A 22,023-nucleotide genomic window follows, 5' to 3' on the forward strand; every position below is an offset into this window, starting at 1 on the left:
ATTGACGTTTCGGCATAATGCATGATGACGTCATAACTGACGTTATATAAAATGGTGCCAAAAAATGTAAAAATTCGCCAAAAATTAAATGACTTTAAACACTTACATATTTTGTCTCAATCTTATGTCAAATGTGTGCTTTATATATTTAATCAATTGATATTTTACAATAAAATAATCATCATCATATTAAATTATAATTTACGTAAACTTGTTATAAAATATTAAATAGGGTAAACTTATTTAATGAATTTAATTATTTCTATCCATATCTACGTAAAATATTATGATGATATTTGATTAAATAATCATATATTCTTGCTATTCTATCATATACACATTATGGATAAGATAAATTGCATAAAGTACTATTATTTTTACATTCAAATATGTTGATAATAATATAAAATGTGTTTTACATATATGTTTTACTAGATAGTTTCCCGTAGCAGGACATCAAGTTGATTTTTTGTATTAAGTCCATTTGGTGATTGTGTTTCAAACTTCTTTATGAATTCCAATTTCTTAATAAATCTGTAATAACGGGAACTGTCTCTTATTTGTGATAGCACTGATACACCCATGTCCTGCAATCTGTGGCCAGCACCAATGAAATGTTGTGAGATTGGTTTTTTCTCTTCGTAGCCGCACGTCAGCCTCGTGTTCTTTGGCACGTTCCTTTAACGATCTGCTTGTCTCTCCGACGTATACCATCTTTTGGCATTTGATACAAAATATACCGTACACCAAGTTATAAATATAACAGTTCTGTGTTAATGCTTCATTTGGAATTTCACTTTTTGGGTTGTTATGCAAACCTCTTTTCAACATTTTACATACTATACAATTAGTCTTGCATGATTTTGGTATTTGTTGAAAACGCTTGTTTATTTCTTTATTTGTTTTTCTACGAACTAAAATGTCACCGATATTCCTATCTCGTCTGTATGCAACTATTGGTACCTCTGGGAATACATTTTTCATTCTGTCTGATTTATATAGTTTGTTGGTATGTTTTCGAATTATTGAGTGGATATTTGGAAGGTTGTTGGAATAAGTTATAGCTAGTGGTACTCTCTTGTTGGCTGTTTTATTTGATTCTGTCTTCTTAAGTAAGTCTTTCCTATTTAAATTTTCAACTCTTGATAATTCATGGTTTACAAATTTATTTGGATATCCTCTTTTCTGTAGATTTTGTTTTAGTTCTTTTTTTCGATGTCGGTATTTGTTTTCGTCAGAACATATTCTTGTTAAACGTATTCCTAGTCCATAGGGTATTGCCTTCTTCACATTTGTTGCATGGTCTGAGTCATATTGGACATATTGATGTTTATCGAGTGGTTTTGAGAATAAATCCGTTGTTATTTTATTATCTTCTAGTTGAATTTTTGTGTCTAAGAAGTCATCTGTTCTGTATTCCATCTTCATTCTACTTTTATAAACGTTTCATAGATGATGGTTTTGGACTATGGACACATGGAATTGACGAACTCATGAAATTTTTCGACTATGCTAACAAATACATCAAAACATCAAAGTAAAATTAAGATGGAATACAGAAAAGATAGACTTCTTAGACACAAAAACGTCTATTATCCAAACTGAGTAGGATAATTCAGACTGAAACAAATGGCGACAGAAATAAAGACTCCAGTAATTTATTTCTAAGAACACGTTTATATAAGTCTAGTTGTGACATAATAAACGTTTCTTTTTTATAAAATGTTATTTGCCTGATACTATGGGCTACTAAACCCATAACAATTAAAAACAATAACGTCAAAATAAAATGAACATGTTTGAAAATCTGGAAAAAGTAAATGAAATTGTCGAAATTTTTAGGCCAAAAACAATTATAATCGAATGTTTTTAATGTTTTAATACTTGGATGCACCTTTCATTAATGTATGTAAAAAAATTTGATTGGCATAAATGCTCGAAAACGCAATATATCTGTATTTGTTTGGGACAAGAATATACAACTTGGATAATGACCTAACTAGTGTATGGATAATTCCAAACTAGCATTAGGAAGTCGATGGATAATGACCAAACTGCCAGATGTCTTTATGTGAAGATTTATGTAAAATGAACACTCTTGTAAAATATTTCGAGATTTATTTAATTGCTGACAACAAAAGCATTTTAGCACATTCTGAAACAATCATTATAAAAAATGATTTTGTTTTCTTTTCATTTAAAACTTGTTTTCCTTCTTTTCTTCTTGAAATGACAACTCAAATTCTTCGTCATGCCGATCGAACTCCATTTCCGCCAAATGAGTTGTACTGAAAAATGTATATTTCATAAAACTAAATTCAAATGTTGAAAATAAATAAGCATGCCACTATCAGTCTGGTCCTACCACGTAGCGAAATAAAGCCAATACTATGTGCCCAAGCCCCGGCTCTAAAACTATTTGCCACCATTTTAAAGGAGCAAATCGACGGCTTTTCCTTATATAATGAAATATCAAATGTTCAAAATTATTATTATTATTAAAATACATAATTTACAGAAGATTTTTAATATATTTGTTTGTATTGATAAATAATTTAATATGTTCTTTTCAATATGTAAATATATTTCGGAAAGTAAAATGCTTTACTAGCCGTCAATATGCCCCTTTAATATGTGTGTACCATTCGATGCAATCTTTCTGATATAATGTATAATGAATCAGATCAGTAATGCCTTAAATAATGTTCGAAACCTCTAATATGGTGACAAAAACATGAATCAGCGGGACAAGTGCCACTTTAAACTGCAGCTTCGACTCGAATCCCTCTAAATCAAGTGATTAAATATAGTAGGGACTTTTTTAAATTTCTATGCATTTCATGCTATCCAAAATGACATGGAACACGTGTTATGGCATTACTGTGTACGTGGAATGCAAATTTCGCATGCTTATTGTGCTTCTAATGTCAATTGTATATATAAGCATGTTCCGTTGAAATTGATTTCACTAATAACAAATAAATTAATGTTGATAATCGTTGAAAGTATTTTATATTCCATTATACACATCGTGTGAGTTTTGGGTTATAAATCGTTGTTTTCAAAGAATAATATCCAACCTGCCTTTGGAAAACACGTTGAATGCATCGCAGTTTGTGAATTATCCATTTTGAGTTTGGTTTTTATCCACAGAAATGTTCATATCAGTTTGGAATTATTAATAAAATTTTATACCCGTCCTGTAAACACATGATTTTTCACACAGAAACACACTAGGTGTAAAAAGTAAATTTTTAATGGACATTCATGATATAATTTGGCATATGTATTTTACAGTTTCGCTCGCTTTATTGTCAATAAACGTGTTAATAATTCAACACATAGGTCGCATTTCATGAAAATTAGCGTTTTCAGAAAACGAATTTATCCTTGTTTACTAGAAAACTATTAAATCATTGCAAAACCCAAAACGCATGTGTGTGTCAGACATTCATTTTCACATGTGTAGAAAAATTACGTTCTTATAGTTACTAAATAAACAGAAACTATAAAATAATAACCTTCCTTTCAGTTTCAGTTTCAGTTTTGGCAGACATTTTTTCTGTTTGAATTATCCAACTCAGTTTGGATTATCGACGTACAGGGGGCGGAAAATATCGATAAGGGTTTATTGGCTGAGCAGACGATAGGCTGAGTAACGCGATAGGCACGATGGTACATAAAGTCAGATGAGATCTTAAAGTAAAGATCGGTAACCAGAAAAGATATGATTCATGCAAACCAGGAAGTAAAGTTAACAAAGGATCGAAATAGCGGTTGATTATAATAAATAGTATACTTAATGTTGATGCTATTCGTCAAACATTGCTTATATACGACCAACGATCTCATATTGAACTTGGTTTAATGTAAACAGTTAATTTATTAATCGGCGTGTGGTAAGTATCAACAGTTAAATTTAATTAAATCAAGCCAAAGCAAGTACTTTTGTTTCGTATGCGTGAAGTATAATTGAACATATTTGTATACAAATGTAGTAAATCCGATTTGTTTTCATTTATGTAAACCGTAACAGTTTGTAGTTAAATATATAAATAGCAATTCACGATGAATGAGTATGTATTTGCTTTTAAATAACTTATGTCATATATAAACAACGTATTTTTGTGTCGATAAATGCTTGTTTGTTTAATGTAAACAACATGTTAACAAATGAAAACAACAAATAAGTGTACCTATCTACTTTTAATAGAATACTGTATCGATGTAATAATTTCTAAATTTGAATATATCATTTATTTATGATATGATTGTGGGTTTAACTCTATTCGTTTGAAGCCCGAAATATAAGTAGATCTAATGCATTCTTACTCATGAAAACAATGAAAAGAGAAACACCGTTTAATTTATACATATATATATACATTACTCGTGTTAAACTCTGTGCTATTGTGAAATTTAAATTGTTATTACCGACCGCCGTTCTAAAACCTGTTTTTGATTTTCCTCCTTTCCCTTCCTTTTCTCAAATAAAACATTAAGACAATTGTTTCCCTAATCTGTTTGGTAATGTTCACGCATTATTTTTCAAATTATGCCGAAATAACCAATGTCACACTTTGTGTAGCATTATTCGTTATTCATATATGATTTTTTTGCATTGCATAAACATAAATTCATGTTTGTAATGCATGTTTCTTATTGTTCACAATAAATATTTGTTTTTGCAGAAAATCATGGGGGTAGATATTCAAACGTATCGCTGTAGAATTGGAACATTCAGCTATACGAGTCGCAAAAAACCCAGCTCTGAAAGCAATGGATGTAGAATAACACAGTGTGATGAACGTGGTCGAAAATGTGGTTCCTTACAAACCATCGCCCTCGTAGTTTGTCTTTCGCTATACGTCTTTAATTTCTCTTGCAATCTGAGGAATACAGCGTTTGAGTAAGTAAAACGAATTTACTGATATTTATTTACATTATTTTCGCAAACATTGATTTCCATAACCCAATAAACGCGTTATGATAATGTGTTATACTGATAAGTATCTCTAAATACATTCAAATGTCTTTTTGTTTCATATCATGTTATTCCAAATAATTTATTTTCGTATTAAGATGTCAATAGAAAAAAAAAGCCGAATATACGTTATCACGTATTTTACCGTGATTCTTACGTAACTGAACACATTTGGGTTTTTTCATTTCGTTATTTTGACATAAAAGCGTCTTGCATTAAGTAAGAAAATTTTAACAAAAACTTCATTCACTTTTACATTTTTCATAAAGAAACATTTTTCTGTAACAAAATGAGCATATTTCTGGGCGCAATACACATATTTAAAAAACGGTTTGACATTGTATGACAGTATAGGTACGCCCCATGTTTTCATAACAATTCAATTTTAACAAAATAGTCACAGAATGATGAAACTGTTTCTTATTGTTCTGCATTGTTACGTTTTGTACTACATATAATATTATGTATGGTAGGGTGTATCTATGTAAAAACATATCTATTTAAATTAATGCACTTGCCCTCGAAAAGTTATAATATACCACGAATATGGTTTGTGTGTATATATTGTTATTTTTAACCAGTAAGTGTTCTTTATGATTAGTAAAATTTCAATAAGTGGAACAGCTGAGCGAGTGATGTTTTTCTTTAAACAACAACTGCCTTCATTACGCACAATTTGGATTGTCACTGATACAATGCTTGAAGAAGTCATTGATTCTTCCATGTCAAATCTGAAAACTATCGCAAGCATCGTATTCAACAGGTACGTTGTTATTTAAACCATGTACTCGTTCTATTTCTCTTTTAAGATCAATTATTGCAATCAATTAATTTTAATAATTGTATTGTTTCGAATAGATGATATTTTAGTGTATCGAATAAAATGTTTAATTGTTGTATATTCTCAATGTACAACATGTGTAAATGTGTTTTTTCGCCTTTTAGTGACCTCTGGTCCTTTGTTTCTGAACATGACAAATCACTGGCGCCGTTAAAAACTTTTTGTATGCGCAATAAATTGTATTGTGCTACCAGAGCGTTACAAGAGAAACTGGCACTATCGGACAGGTAAATGTTTTCACTATCAATAACAGGTCTTGAATTTTATGTGTTTATGATGTGTAAGCTTAGAAAAATAATTTAAATACATTTCTAAATATAATAGACGAATGATATAAACTTTATATCATATATTTTGATATATATATATATATATCAAATAAAAAGTTGATATCATTCGTCCACTATATGTTTTGTATGTTTTTTTGTTATATATATATATATATATATTAATTTCCGCAGTGTTTCTAACATAGTGTTAGGGTATTTATGAATCCTGATCGGATCGGGCCCAAATAAAACTATGGTTTCATGTTTGTAAATATGTATGTATGTAAAATTGTCCCTTCTGTGTATGTAAACTGTTCCAACGTTGAAGATGCCTTGCGGTGTTAGGTAAGGATATGTAACTATGAATGAACCATCCTGATGGGGATTTCATAGTATATTTGCTTCATTCTGCATCGTAGATTGGCGCACACGCCAAAATCTCCAATGGAAATATATATATATATATATATATATATATATATATATATATATATATATATATATATATATATATATATATATATATATATATATATATATATATATATATATAACGGTGTTTTCTGTATGCCTTGCTTGATTGTGATCGACTTTTGTCCTTCGTGCAATTTCGGTCAACATTTTCCTGATTTACTCTATAGACGTCACATGTATTGCACACTCGTTGTCATACTTGGCTACAACATTTGGCAATTTTATATCAATGCCGAGTTCAATACTGGGTCACGTTGTTTCAAAAAACTACCGCACTATGTACAATTTATTAAAATAGGTTAAAGTTACTATCGAAGTCAATTTCTTGTTTAGTCATCATGAAACATAGTAAGAGCATTTTTCCTTATGCTCCTGTTCTTTGAAGCATATTTCTGCCAGGGATGGGGGCACTTGTTCTTGTATGACAATATATAAACTTCGTGATATATTTTGAGGTCTCAATTATTGATCAATATGCATTAGAGTAGACCCGAACATTATGTTTAATTATATCTCGGCAAAGTTTAAAAAAATGTGTCCGTTTTGTTTTTAAAACATGGCTACCAAGGGTTTGGGGAAGTGTGCGTATTTATAGTTAAACCTTATAATCACTTACAATTCACAGTTTTTTTTGTCAAACTGGCTCAAAAGGTTTCTGATATCTGAAAGTCAGTGGAAGGATCTGGTTTCCTTACATTGCTAAAGTAAGATAATACAATATCTCTAGAAGTTACATTTGTTTTCCCAATCATCATGAAACTGTTTGCTTATTTATTTACACGACATCTCCGCAGATTTTGAAAATGATGTTTTTTTTATAAATATTTCAGCAAATAAGGTTTGGTACATTCTATGATTGGAAACTTAATCAGGAAATTTGTTGTATTTATATATCGGCCGAGGTTTATAATACGCCCGGTATTTTAAAGAACAGAAGGAGTACGATAGCATTTTTCCATACATGGCTTTTTGTTTTCTTTATTTTCGTGAAAATTATTCAGATTATTTGTTCTCATGACATCTCGGCCGAATTAAAAAGTGTTTTTGTCCGTAAAAACATTGCCGGCAGAAGAAGTGACAGCTTTCAGTACAAGCGAACACTCTAGATGTCACTCTAGATGTCACTTTAAATGTCACTTTAAATGTCACTTTAGATGTCACTTTATGTGCCCACTCGTTAAACACATTGCTAATTCAAATGTGTTCTTATATCTGCTTCGGATGCGAAAATTTAAACTGTTATGGACCGTTGATAATCATGGTGGTCCAGTGTCGGAATGATTGTGATGAATTTATTTTAATTGTGGAAAGCTGTAAAAACACAATCCCATACTCACCTGTGTTGACTTATCATCAAGAATTCTTCTAAAAGCATTTGTTGTCATGAAATCATTATCACGTTCGAAAACGGTTCTGGTTAATTTAATTTAAACACGCCTTCTAGAAGGCGGAACAGTTAATGACTAGAGTAAAACCACGTGAACACTGTAAAAGTCACGGTTGTGCATATTCATTGTGATACTTGCTCAGAAAATGAGTACTCGGGATTTCTTGGTAGAGTTTTAAAATTGTAAGTAAAACATCACACATGCTGCTCGCGGGTCTTTTGGACATTTTAACGTTATAAGTTAATACTTTTAATAAAATGCACAAAAGGGCTAGACGTATAAGATGAAATGTTTTGTTGTATGTCAATTACCTCACAAGAACATTTATTGAAAGATCGCAATCCCCATATTGCCATTCAACGTTTCCAAAATAATGTGAAATAAGGAAGTAATTTAAAAACAATGGTTCACAGGTATCTGTATTTTCAAAGTATTTCATATATGCTTTTGAGTGATATCTGTGAACATTGATACTTAAAAGAGAAATATCAAAACACAAACAACTTAACCCATTTCCGAGGTTTAAATCGGAATACATTGAATACAAAAGTTTTCCTTTTTTGTTTGAATATGTGGGAAACAAATTCTAAAATGTGACACAAACGACGGATGCGGCGTTTCAAATAAACAGTTTGGATCTATTATAGATACGTGTAAATACAATATATAATTTTTTCCGCTTTATAGTGTAAATGAGTGGACTGAATGATGAAATTAAAATTTTCAGACGTTTGAAATTACTTCACACTGACATCGAAGAGAACGTTCGATTATTCGAAGAGTTACTCCGTGTAAGGTAAATCATTTAATCTTATGAACTGCATATAACATACCTTTTTAAAATGAACTTGCGCTACTGTTTGTAGTTGTATTTTATTATTGCAATGACAGGGTTAGCCGAGAGTTAAATATAAATAAGTTTGCTTAAAATAATACAAAATATTGCGAAGCATTCTATGCTTCATTCTCAACATACAAATAAACTTTATTATACTGTGTACACACATGCATACTATTGACATTGTATTTCATGTTTGTAGAGATGTAGCCAGCATTCGCTTTTTGACAGAAAGTCTGGACCGAAGTTATGAGAAACTGTTCGTCAGGTAAAGTGTACATGTTTGATTTATTACCATATATTTACTGAAATACAATAATAAATAATCTCATAATTATGCATACCAAAACATTATAATGCAATCGCATAATTATTACAGAATTATATATACGTTATGGTTTTTAAAATCATGCAATTGTATTAACTCAGCGTCCCTTTATACATAAAAATAACGGGTAATATTTACACGTTATTGCAATAGGCTTGTAATAACTACGTTTCATTTATTGGTTTTATAGTTACATATTTTGTGTCAATGTAAAATCTATTATAGTTGATACATTTTGACCAGAATATCTTATATCAAATGTATCACGATCTTGTCCATACTTTCACAGGATGAGCAGGAAAAAGTCAGATCCAAAATTAGTGCGTATGCTTCCTTATTTGTCAAAGATGCAATCAAATATACAAAAACCATTCCAACTATGTTCAATATGTCCGACAGCAAATGACGACTTGGCCGCCTTCTTTGTACACACTTTGTATCATACATTTGATCCGTGTGCTCAGCCTACGGATTTTAGTTTTGCAGAATATATCAACGAAGAACTAAGATATGTTACAACAAGGTAAAGTTAAAGGCGGTTAATTTCAATACATTTTGTAGTATCGTTATTAATTAAGATGGAGGGTCTATATATGTTCATGGAGATATATACTATCCGTATTATGTTTGCCAAAAGATAAAATGCTTGTGTATGCAGATCTACTTTTGGTATTTATCACATTCACTTTCGTAATTATGAAAAAATCGTAAACCCTTGCATTTATTTTATTTTAGAATAAAATAGATTGACCCTTTTTACAAACACTTTAAAATGTAATCATATACACTGATCATTTGCTAACAAGATCTGATTCGAATTTCTTGTAACGAAATCTGCCCTATTTACTGGTTCAAACCTTTTGAAATACGTGGGCATTTGCTAGCAATATCTGATCAATATAACTTATAACTGTTGATTCAAAGATATCTGACAGTGAATGTGACTGCATATTTGTCGATGTTTGTAAGACAAGTTATGTTTAAAACCTTTTTTGTCGTTTTGCAAACATTTTCCAGAACAGAATGCAAATATAAGATTGCATGTGTCCACCATGTTATACATGTTACACCATCTGTATTATTAATATTTATATCGGAAGTCAATAATTTAGGGACTTTAAGGCACATTTGTTTTGTTTTATGGGCATTTGTACCCCTCATCATAAAGTGTTTGTTGTCATTTTTTACCGGCTGGTCAATGTGTAGTGAATTGAACAGGTTTTTTGTCGACTGATAACGCAATTGTTAATTGTATTTTTGTGGCAAAATACAGCGTAGACAAAACCACAAAAATCACTTTTGGTTTTGCATAACTACCATATATTACTTTTAAAACATATGCATAACGAATACTCTTATGCATTAACAAGTGAAATTCGTTTGCATATTACTAAGCACGGGGACTAGATTTGATACACCATTGCAGATTTTCTATCTCATGAGAAAGTCTTACTTTCACTCTGTTTATGTGATATACATTATTCAGTAAAGTTAGATTGCTTAATATTTATTTATTCAAATAGAATGATCAAAATAATTTTCTGATTAAGTTGCTGTAAAGATACTGGGCCTACCAATTTATTTCATGATCCACACCAATCATTCCGAAATGCAAGTGAGCATGACGCAATTGACATTGCAACGATGGAAACGGTCACAAGTTTCAATAGGTAAAATACAGCGATTTCTAGATTATATGCATTTAAAACTCTACGAGTCCTATAAAAATATTCTTACAACATGATATTAGTTTATTTCAATAATGAAAATTTGACGACAAGATCAAAATAACATTTATTACAAATAAACTCAGAATAGCAAGTATGTAAGGTTCACTCGACATTTCATAAAACAATTAGTACGTTCGAAGATGTTCACCAATGTGTATAACGCTTTAAAATCGAAATGTTTGCATTTTTTTGTAATGTGGTTTTACAAAATGCCTATTGTATTTTATGCCCGCGAACGAGGCATAAAAGTTTGCATCTGATCGTTATTTACCGTTCTGAATATACTTAGCCAAAAAAGTAGGTCTATTAAAAAAAAAACAGACGAATCTTACCACGAATTGTGGGGTCATTGCCTTTTTAGTTCTCAGACATTGGCTGTTTAATGATCTCCGCTCTCTTACTAAACCAGTTATCATCTGATTGTTTCCAAATTTTTTGACAATGTAAGCCATCATAAGACGACGGTTTCTGTATAACAGATGTTTCCCTATCTCAAATATCAAAGTCACACTCAGTTGTCAAAGGTAACATTTGGCAAGAAAACAGCTAAACATTGAAGTATTGGTCGTTTCTTTGCCTTACATTCATGTATTTAAAGTATTTAGCACTCATGCAAACCATGATAAAACGACGTGTCATTTGTTACACTCCTCTCAATATGAAACTTCATGGTCATACTTAGAGGTAAAAGGTCAAATTAAAACATAAAAAAAACTCTTTCGGAATGTTTTTTCATTAATTGTGCTATTTTAAAATTAAGTTCCAATAATGACCACCTTGAAGTGATGGCATATCGTGTGTAACACATGTCTCTCTACCTCAAAGTACACGGTCACACTTACAGGTCTAAGGTCGAATTTAGCAATAAACAATGTGTTTATGGACGGACCGTATATTTTTGTATTAATCATACAATTTTAAAATAACTTACCACACATGACCACAATAAAAACAATGAGAATCTCATATAAAGAAGTGAAACTCCAGCTGCTGGAGCAGTATTGAATTCTCATTATACACAATTAGTTGGTCATTTATTTAAGGCAAGGCAAGTGACCAATTGCCCAAACAGCACAAAACAGCACAAAACAGCACAGTACAAAACAACATACATAACACATAAATGAATAAAGCTAGGGTCAATAATTCAGATCATCATCGCGCAAATACAGGAAGAAGCAGCAATAATGGGTGTAAAAGTTCCATATAAAATTGCTTGGTTGTTTATGTGACTGCAAAAAAAAGAAGAAACAGAGAGAAAATAAAATGAAAATAGAACGCTATAAACGCAATGACCTTTGCATGTAGATTACAACTGTGAAAGTTGGTCGAATGACTTCTTAAGGGGTGTATACAGATATGAGTTAACGAGCATCCAGTGCGAATGCACAATAGAACCATTGTCTTGTAAAAGCCTGCAGCCACAGGAAACAACTTCACGCTGATTTATGCCATGTGCTTTAGACTGGCGCCCGCTGTGTTTATGATATCGATGAAATTGTAAAAATTGTACCAACCGTCCCATTTCCTTTAAGTACAATGTTACAATTAGAGGTCTTAAGTCAAATATGTTCATAATCAGCTTGCTTTCGACATAATAAACGCTTACAGAAAAGGATCAACGGAGAGAGGGGAGCCTATTGGCATCGCTGTCTGCGCCCACGCGACGCGCTTCTTGTTTTGGTGTCCATAAACAAATGTATATAGAAGCGATGTAATGACAGTGCTAGGATGATGTAATATGTATTTAATTTTATATAGTAATATATATGTCAAAATATGGACTTAGGGCCATCACTGCAGTTGGAAAGAAAAAAATAGGTCATATTTAAGGAACGTACAACATTATTTACATTAACCGTGCTGCTACCGAAGTCAATACACTCGAAAAACAGTCGTTTATTTATATTCTTTTTATTAGAGATGAAGGTGAAAATGAATTGTGGTATGTGTGGGATGACGTGATGCCCATCAGAGTGATAAAGGCTCAATTAATCAGTTCTGGCGTGGAGCCCAACCCTGGACCTGCATATTTGACCGATTTTGACGGTAAGATGCTTTTGTAGGAAATGCAGCCCGTTTGAAAAACATGACATTAATACACGAAGCGATGCTGAATATTCCCCAAAGTATTATTACCATGTTAATATCAATTAGTTTAATGTAAATTTGATGTCTACGAAGGGTATATGCGCTCAAATTCACGATGATCATTTATCTAAATGAACCGTCAAATGAGTGAAGTGTATATTATAAACTGCATTAATTTTGTTTGAAAATCCATACATTATAATATGTCCATACAAAAAATCTATGTCTGTTCATGAATTGTTTGTGGTTTGTTATTCCAGTTAATCACACGGGCTGTTTTTATATTTTAACATGAAATGTCTTTTTGTTATAGAAACGAAGACAATTGAAAGATTGGTGGCAAAAAAGCAAACGCGGTATGAACATATAAGTATATTAGGCAATGTTTAATTATGTTTAAATACATTTCAATTGGTTAATGTACGTTTTCCGAGCCTCATTTTTTAAACTTAATCAAATCTAAAAAAGTGTTAAAGACAAAGTCTCTTTTTCGATTTATCTTATTCTACACATATGGCGATATAAACTGGTTCAAGATTAATTCAACTGTTGAGGTTTATTCATCTGCATGGTGATTGATTGTATACAGCAATTAATTTCATCTTTTCATTTATTCTTGGCTTTAAATGTCTAAAACTGTATATACGTTGTATGGAGGCAAATACGAACGTTTGATTTGCTCATGTTTTGCTCATGCTGTTTTCGTACATTGCAGAGACACATATTTTCATTTTGGGAAGGTACAAGCATGCACAGGTTCCATCAAAGGTATTGAATTGGTATCATAAAAAAATCTTAAAATGAATAGACGCTTTATTATACATGTTTGAGTAATATTATATAATGTTTGACTTATTTTGTCTTTTTCAGTCGGTAGCATATTTGGAACAAACGTTTTCAAAATAGAGCTAATTGACGACTTACGAAAAGGGCTTCTGAATAAAAATAATAAAAAAGCAAAAGAATTTGCCATCAGTCGAATTTTAGATGAACTATGTAATTTTGGCGAGTTTGTGGAATTGGATATACCGCCATTGTTTTATTTGCGAAAACATATCGCGTATATGGTTTTACCGTCTGCCTCTTGGTGGCGAGATTTGGACGCCACGGTATTTGGAAGAATACCAGCGGGTGTACTCGCCTACAGAAATGAATTCAGAGAGACCTTCTTCTTTCGAGATAAACATACAATGTCTTTGCTAGATGAACATATAAGTAATACACACCTATCTTCTATTAACTTCTGCGACATCACGGTTGCAAACCCGTTTGGTGGGTTTCTCATGATTACATGCAACAATGCGCGTGTTTACCCGCACAGAGGGGAACGCCACGATAAACCTCCAAATCAACCGGAACTAAAATACCCAACTCAAGTTTCTGAAGCACAAGAGCAACGTGACAGTTCAGCGTCAGACGAAGAAAACTCCCTTGATGAAGATCCTTCACTAAGCCATCAAAACAACACTCATCTTTCCGTCAATCAAACCGGTACTTTTTGTGAAGACCATTTTTCAGAAAATCCGCAAATCGAGCAGATTGACAGACCACACGTTCAGATAAACATGACATTTAACAATCCATGGGATGATGGAATGCGCTTTAATAGAAACACAACAGAACACGTTCAAGACATTGCTCCTAGATTTAAAATGCAGCAAAGACGATATCCGGTACGGATTGGTTGCTTTAGCATAATTGTGCATATTTCATTATCTGAATCTCCGATTATAGAACAAGACAAATGTTCTTCGAGTTTAAAGTAATACAGCGTGCTTATGATTATACGTTAAACATCTATTTGACATGTTATGAAAGAATATTACAACATATTGATATTTTCTATAACAAATTGAATTTAATTATTACAGACGGCTAAATATGTTTCGTATGAAAATGAAGGTAGCAGAAGGGAGACGTATCGGGGATGGCCTTTACAACAGCCAGATCCTCAAACCCTTTGCAATGCAGGTTTTTTTTTTACAGGTACTATCAACTTATATTCATAATTATTCTTAATCTGTGTTTACTCTTTCTAATGTTTTTGCGTTTCATGGATAATATAATAATACACAGCTACATAAAGATACCATGTTAAACATACGCTAATACTAGACAATGAAGTACGAAATAACCGTTTATCCGTAAATGCATTGTTGATCCTTTGTCACACTGAATCCAATTCATATTTTCCAGGTCAAAGTTACGACCTCGTTCGATGCTTCTGCTGCGGCATCGGTCTAAAAGACTTCTCTGACTCGGACAATCCATTGCTGGAGCACGCGAAACATTCATCGAACTGTCCGTATTTGCTTGACCAATTTGGAAGTCGAGAGGCGTTAGAAATGTATAAGGTTAGGGTTCTCGATTTATGTTTATCTAAATTACCAAATTCGTCTTTACGCAGTATTTGTAAGTAACAATAAGTTATTATTAATATATGCATTACTAAATGCTGTTATTTGTATTAACATTGCAGCAGAACAACGCACGTCCTGACCCGGAAGACATCAGACGAAGACAGCGTGAACTGTATCAACAGCAACAAGGTGTTTTGTGTTTAATACGCTTCTAGTTTTACGGTACACCTGAAGTTCGAACGAACAAAATAACCATAAACATATAATCCAGTAAACGAAACCAATCAAAGATTTCTTCGCCTCAAGCGCATAAATACAAATCCCTCAAAATTACATGCACACTGCATATTCCGCAAGACTACTCCAATTATTGTGGAATCACAAAGCCCGTTAATTAATTAAACATGTATGTTATTTAATACAACATATGTTGAATTTGAAAAATATACAATATGGTATTCTATTAAGAGTATTATTTTATTTTATTCATGTGATACCTTACCTCAAAGGTCAACTCTTCATAGACACTACCTTAATGGCCCATGAATATTATGTGGAAGCAATAATTCTGAGTGGTCAAAAACAGTCGTGATCTAAATAGATATCAAGTATAATACAAAATGGCCACAGTTCTGTTTTAAAGAAAATAATTAAAATGAAGGAAATTTGTATTTTGGTGTAACCCCTTTGGATTTTAATGGATGTTTTGTCATACAGGGATCCATTTTATGTTAGCGAAAATATTATATGCTTGGTTGGTTGAGACAAGTTAAGAATTGTATTTGCAGAAGTGAACACGGTAGACAAGTTTTCTTGGTTTGTTTCAATGCAATTTATAATAATGTATAATACATACATGTATTTTGTTTAATCCTTCGACCGTTAACGTCGGGTAGCACTTTTAACTTTTAACAGGAATCAGGCCTGTTTGCAATTATGATTCTTATTATAGAAACGTTCCTTCTATATTTGAATATAAATAATTAATATAGGCACACGAGTGTACTACGTGGACATATTGTCAACAGCAGTGTTTAAGTAATTTTTAAACGCTTATTTCATAGGTCGGCCAGTTACAAACTACAGAGCAAAGCACGAACGGTTTCGGTCATTATCATCACGTATTGACACTTTCATAAACTGGCCGCCACATTTGTCACAGAGACCACAACAATTGGCGGAGGCAGGACTGTATTACACAGGTCGGTAAAATCCTGATATCGGTGTACGCTTCATAACAACACATGTATAAATCTGTAGAATAATAACTTTTCTGAGAACGTGTCGCGTGTTAAGGGAATGAGCAGCACCTTTGCACGTTGATTGTTCTGTTTAGAATATAAAAGTATTCATATGATGATTGGATTTTAAACAGTGTACAGTTCTTCAAGCAGTACTCAGGTTTCTTGTTATTGTACCACATATGAAAATAATCTGCATATTTGTATGCTGTTTTTCCAGTTAATATTTGTTTTAAAGTTACGATTAACAACTGAATATTAGTTTAAATGTAAACACTACATAAATATATTTAGGATCTGGCACGAGTTGTCATATCATACCATAATTTATTAAACGAGTTCTGGAATATTGTTAGTAAGCGAGCCTTTGGCGAGCTTACTTGACGAATTTAATAAAATATGGAATAAAATGACAACGAGTGACAGATATTTTTATTACATGCTTTTAAATGTGCAAATTAAATAAATATTTACGCAAACATGATGATAAATCCCGAATGTTGTTTACATTTAAGACGTCATTTGAAGTTGCAACGTCATTTAAGAAAAATAACAAAATGTGATTGGTCAATCGACAAAAAACTAAGCCAATGAAAACGCTTAAAAAGTATATTACACATGTGTAAGATACAAATATTCGTAATGGTTAAATTACATTGGAAACAGGGTATGGCATGTGATCAAACTATATGTTTTATACGATCACCAGGATTGCTTGAAATATCTTGTAATTTAAAACTGATAGAAAATACGATTTTCAGTCGTAGATCCATGTATTTTACAAATTATAACACAAATAATATGATGCAATTTCAACAAAGTATTTTTTTAAAGTTAAGTAAATACATGTGTTGTTCGAAACATAGGTTAAAATACAACCCTAAGTTACATTGAATATTTGAAAGAGTGCCAAAAATATAAAAACGTTCATGCCGCACATACCAGTGTTTAAAAATGATCCATACTTAAGTTCTTTAAGACATGAATTTTAGTTACGGATTCCATCTGACAAAATACGGAGAATGCAGTTCTGTTGAGCTTATCTGCTTTCATTGAAAATCAGGATACTTTACAGAGCGTAGTTGTGCATGTAGTAACACTATAGCGTCATAGGTCGTGTTAAAGTATGCGCACTATACATGTTTACTGATCCAAGGCATTGACGACCATTGTCGCTGCTTCGCATGTGATGGTGGTTTGAGGAAATGGGAATCAGGAGACGATCCCTGGATAGAACACTGCAGATGGTTTCCGGCCTGTCCATATGCAAGAGAAATTAAGGGCGATGAATTTATCGATCTAATCCAAGTATCCGCAGATCTTGTCGCAAGTGTGAGTGTGAAAATTCATTGTTAGTAGGTTAAGCACCTCTGAATTATATATTATTATTTTTTATGTTTACAAATGTGTAAATGTTTATTTTTCTCATTTTACATGAATGTTTATTAAACCAGGAAGCCACATCGGCTCAGCATGAAGAGTTGAATGGCGTTATGGCTGCAATAACAATCGATGATCGACTCGTTCAAAGGATTGTTGACACACATCGACACATACTTACATTTGACATGGGATTTCTGGTAGACGATGTTAGAAATGCGGTCTTGGAACTTGTTCAACAAGGTTGTTCATAATAATAATTGTAGCAGATTGACACAAACTGGCATGCAACCTCAAATGTAATGTTTTGACTCAATATGAAGATAAATGCTCATTTTCTCAAATACTAAATGAGTTAATACTTTGAAACATATTTATTGTGTTACGTTCAGACTTGTTTTTTTTATTTAATGTTATGTTTCTAGTTAAGTTCTTTGCACCATTTGTATTACTTTGGTAGAAAACAAAACCCAACAAATCCCACTTAAAACAATTTGTAAAAACGTTTAGGCAGCAGCGATCCAGACATTGGGGAAATTGTAACTCGTATCGAGGTAATACGTGAGAGAAAATCGCTTGAAGAGAAACTCATAATGCAACCCACACCATGTACGCAATCAGAAGGTAATTACACATTATTAATGGTTAAAGTTTAATACTTTATTTGCTTTCGATATTTAATGTTTGTCTCATTTTTAGATGTATGCCTGCTCGATCGATCCACACAGTATACAGTTATGTTTCTGTTTGTTAATATTGTATATATTAGACAGTATCTATTGGTGTCTGACGAACTGTCAAGAAAATGTTAATATATTGTCTTCGTGATACCCATTTTGAATAAATACCGAACTGATTTTTGAAAACAAAGTGTGTATACATCTACATGTATCATGCACTCTGTGATTTAAGGCCGGATGTTGCAGTTCGTTCAATTAAAAAGAAAAACAATTACTGTTTCAGACACTTTGATGGAGCAAAATCAACGACTAAAGAGCATACTTCTATGTCATGTTTGCCACAAAAACCAAATAAACGCATTATTTCTACCCTGCACACATCGCAAGTACTGCTTAGAGTGCACGGAGCACATCGATAGATGTCCAGACTGTACCAGACCGATTAAGGAAAGGATTCGCACATTTATGGGATGATCATTCAGCTGACATTTATCAACATTGTGTTTGAACCAGAATAAGTTAGATCATTCTGGCTAAATAACTCTTTGATAGATAGTGAAAACTATGTATAATTCAAAAATCTAACACGCGCTATCGATCGTTCTGAACCATAAGAAGCTGTATACATGACTTTATAAGCTGTCGCTGTCTCTAAAGTATAATTTAAATTTTATTTAGCACACGTAATGCATACATTTATATGGCATATATATCGGTTATTCACGATGTTTCTTTTATAACTTGAACATCCACTTTCACTACTAAAATGATTGTGTTGATTTGATCTATAATCAACAATGCAGGTCCCCTTTATTGAAATCAAGCAATATGCAAAATGAAAGTTCAATGAGTCGAATAGTCATCTTCTCTGGACCAGGGAGCGTGCGCGCCCCAGAGAAGGCACATGCCATATTCAAGTCACCATGATATAAGTCTAGAAAATTGAATAGAAATGTGACTTTTTTTAATGGTTCAGCAAACAAATACGCTACATAAAATATGGGTGATACTTATACGAATAGTTAGTTGATCATCATCAAATACAGCTATATGCAAGCAAACATGAATTGCCACACATTAAGCCCGCTTTGAATATATCTTTCTCATAACTATCTGTTAAGCTGAATGTAATAATATATAGTGATTTATATTCCATCGATATATCTGTCATGACAAATACCCTGGTAAAAACGTCCGTAGAAGCATCACCACTGCAGCAGGACTAAATTGGGTATCCATTTAAGGTAGCGCACCCCTAATGGGCACATATCCAAATATAATCTAATGAATTATTGTCATAATCAGCATCATTTAACTGAACTACATGCAAATTTGTAGGTAGGATTTCCATGCTTTAAAAAAAAAATATACCGATTTTTTTCAAAACCAACCCCACGCTCGGCTTTTGTCCAGTTTATTTTTACCCGTGGGGTTTATAAAAGTTCCATAATTCATTCAAATTTCCAAATATGGGCATGCAGTTTGTGTGTACAGATGCAGTAAAGGTGTTTAAAGTTTAAACAAGATGAAATAAGTATTCTTTTACAGACATTTATTTATACAAATTTTTATATATGGAATAGCGCCAAGAAATGTAAGTGATTTCAGCCCAGTAAAAATTGGGTCGGTTAAGAACAAAGTGTCATAAAATTCAAAATAGTGTCCTTTAAGTTATATTTTAATAGTGTTTATAGAAACACTATATACAGCAAAAATACCAAGAAATAGACAGATTTACCGTTTACTTTTTTAAATAAAAATAAAGATGCAAATGCATCATTCGTATTTTCAGCAGTAGATCTCCCAAATTAAGCCATAACGTTGTTTTAATTTAAAAAATTTAAAGATGTGCATAAAAATTTCAACATATTTAACAATAAACATAGCTTTTATGCTATATTAAATCAAATTACGTTAGAAAAGAAATAAAACGCGTCGCAAACAGTATGCGATGTCGGCAGTATTCGAACCTGCGCGGGAAGATCCCAAAAGATTTGTAGTCGCCTTAACCACTCGGCCACGACAACTTCACACTTGTGTAAGCTTAAATCAGATGTCCATAACTAAACAGGTTAAAAGGCTCGTAGATCTTTGAAGAAATCGCGAAATCGTATTTTTTCAGATTATATTTGGATCAAAGTCAATATTTATTGTGAAAGTAATGTATTCTAAAGGAATTACGTAAACATATATCAAAATTCGAAGTTTGAAAAAAAGCATCTCTTGGAAATAACCGATCATTGAAGATCGGCAAAGATCGTACAATAAATCGCGGGAAATCATTAGGGATTCGCTATCTTAAGTTCATATGACATAGCTCTCAAAGCATTCGTCTTCACTGGTTTGCATACTATTATATAACTAACTAGTGCAATGATTCCACAGGCTGGGTAACTACTAAACAGCCTAGGCTTGAAATAGTGTACACGATTAATGTTCATGTTCACTATCTTATCTAAGTAGTTTTAAAACACATCCGGTTATTTTTGTATAACGTTTTAATATTGTTATGGTTTATACATTGTTTAATTTCCCTATCATTTTTGATAGTGTTTTGCTGTGAAGTTTGTTTATTTAGACGTAAAGTACAATTATAAGACACCATTTTTAATGTTTTCTTGAAAAAAAAAGCATTTCCCTTGCTCCCGTTCTATAATAAGTGTTCTATTGTAGTTGGCTAATGTTTTTCATTGATTTTTGAAATTGTTGTTCATCAAACAAAACCTGTTTCATATGTGAACCGACTATAGAAAGCTTTATTCAATCAATGTCTTGAAAATCAATATTAAGTGACATCTAAGTTAAATTCTCGGTCACTTAAAATTAAATGTTCGCTATCAAAGAAAACTTATTTTCAATGTCAATAAATATGCATGTTATCAGTAAGCTATTGATATTTTCCGGACACGCAATTTTCGTTCCTGTTGAATAAGATATGTTTCTCTTTACGGTTTGATAATAGATGGATTAAATAAGTTTAGTAACCGTAAACATAAATGTTAAACCTGTATCGAAAACAATAACCACACCTTAAGATACCGTCGGCCACGGCATATATTCCGTTGTTACTTCACTATGTTCCTATGGGGGAACTTGCTGGCATTTTTTATATCAAAGTTGATGAACCCATTAATTACCAGTCAAGTTAAAATTCATGTATAGACTCTCTTCGAATGAAGTAGTGGAAATGATGATCATTACGGCGCATAGCGGTATGTGTGATAAACGAGAAAGTGTAGCGGTACATATTAAAAAAGCGAACACAGCCTTTATTGTGACTGTTGTTTTTGTTTTTTAAACGTCGTTTGATTGGTTGAATTACACTGAAGAATTGATCATTTAAACTATGGGATAACTCGTTAATTTTTGCGACTGCGAAAGTTTGCTCTCCTAACATCCCTGATATACGCGTTTGTATG

The 22,023-nt window shown here is 32.3% G+C and overlaps 1 protein-coding gene across 5 annotated transcripts in view; it reads left to right on the forward strand.

Moving 5' to 3' along the window:
* LOC127834837 (uncharacterized) overlaps positions 1–19,451 on the forward strand; it is a 30,121-nt gene extending 10,670 nt beyond the window's left edge. For 2 of the 5 annotated variants that reach the window (XM_052360897.1, XM_052360898.1), the window contains exons 3-23: positions 570–619; positions 3,533–3,675; positions 4,692–4,909; positions 5,586–5,747; positions 5,930–6,052; positions 8,684–8,752; positions 8,997–9,062; positions 9,412–9,645; positions 10,673–10,792; positions 12,774–12,901; positions 13,257–13,299; positions 13,659–13,711; positions 13,814–14,616; positions 14,815–14,929; positions 15,140–15,297; positions 15,423–15,492; positions 16,368–16,505; positions 17,701–17,876; positions 17,999–18,167; positions 18,435–18,548; positions 18,888–19,451. In XM_052360897.1, coding sequence (XP_052216857.1) covers positions 3,673–3,675; positions 4,692–4,909; positions 5,586–5,747; positions 5,930–6,052; positions 8,684–8,752; positions 8,997–9,062; positions 9,412–9,645; positions 10,673–10,792; positions 12,774–12,901; positions 13,257–13,299; positions 13,659–13,711; positions 13,814–14,616; positions 14,815–14,929; positions 15,140–15,297; positions 15,423–15,492; positions 16,368–16,505; positions 17,701–17,876; positions 17,999–18,167; positions 18,435–18,548; positions 18,888–19,078 — 3,153 coding nt within the window. In that variant the 5' untranslated portion in view covers positions 570–619; positions 3,533–3,672 and the 3' untranslated portion in view covers positions 19,079–19,451. Of the gene's footprint in view, positions 1–569; positions 620–3,532; positions 3,676–3,703; positions 3,900–4,691; positions 4,910–5,585; positions 5,748–5,929; positions 6,053–8,683; positions 8,753–8,996; positions 9,063–9,411; positions 9,646–10,672; positions 10,793–12,773; positions 12,902–13,256; positions 13,300–13,658; positions 13,712–13,813; positions 14,617–14,814; positions 14,930–15,139; positions 15,298–15,422; positions 15,493–16,367; positions 16,506–17,700; positions 17,877–17,998; positions 18,168–18,434; positions 18,549–18,887 lie in introns of those variants that run through there. The other 3 variants (XM_052360901.1, XM_052360899.1, XM_052360900.1) reach the window with 3 other exon arrangements.
* Positions 19,452–22,023: the final 2,572 nt, after the last annotated feature.

This window comes from Dreissena polymorpha, chromosome 6, assembly GCF_020536995.1.
Source record: "Dreissena polymorpha isolate Duluth1 chromosome 6, UMN_Dpol_1.0, whole genome shotgun sequence".
NCBI classification, from domain to species: Eukaryota; Metazoa; Mollusca; class Bivalvia; order Myida; family Dreissenidae; genus Dreissena; species Dreissena polymorpha.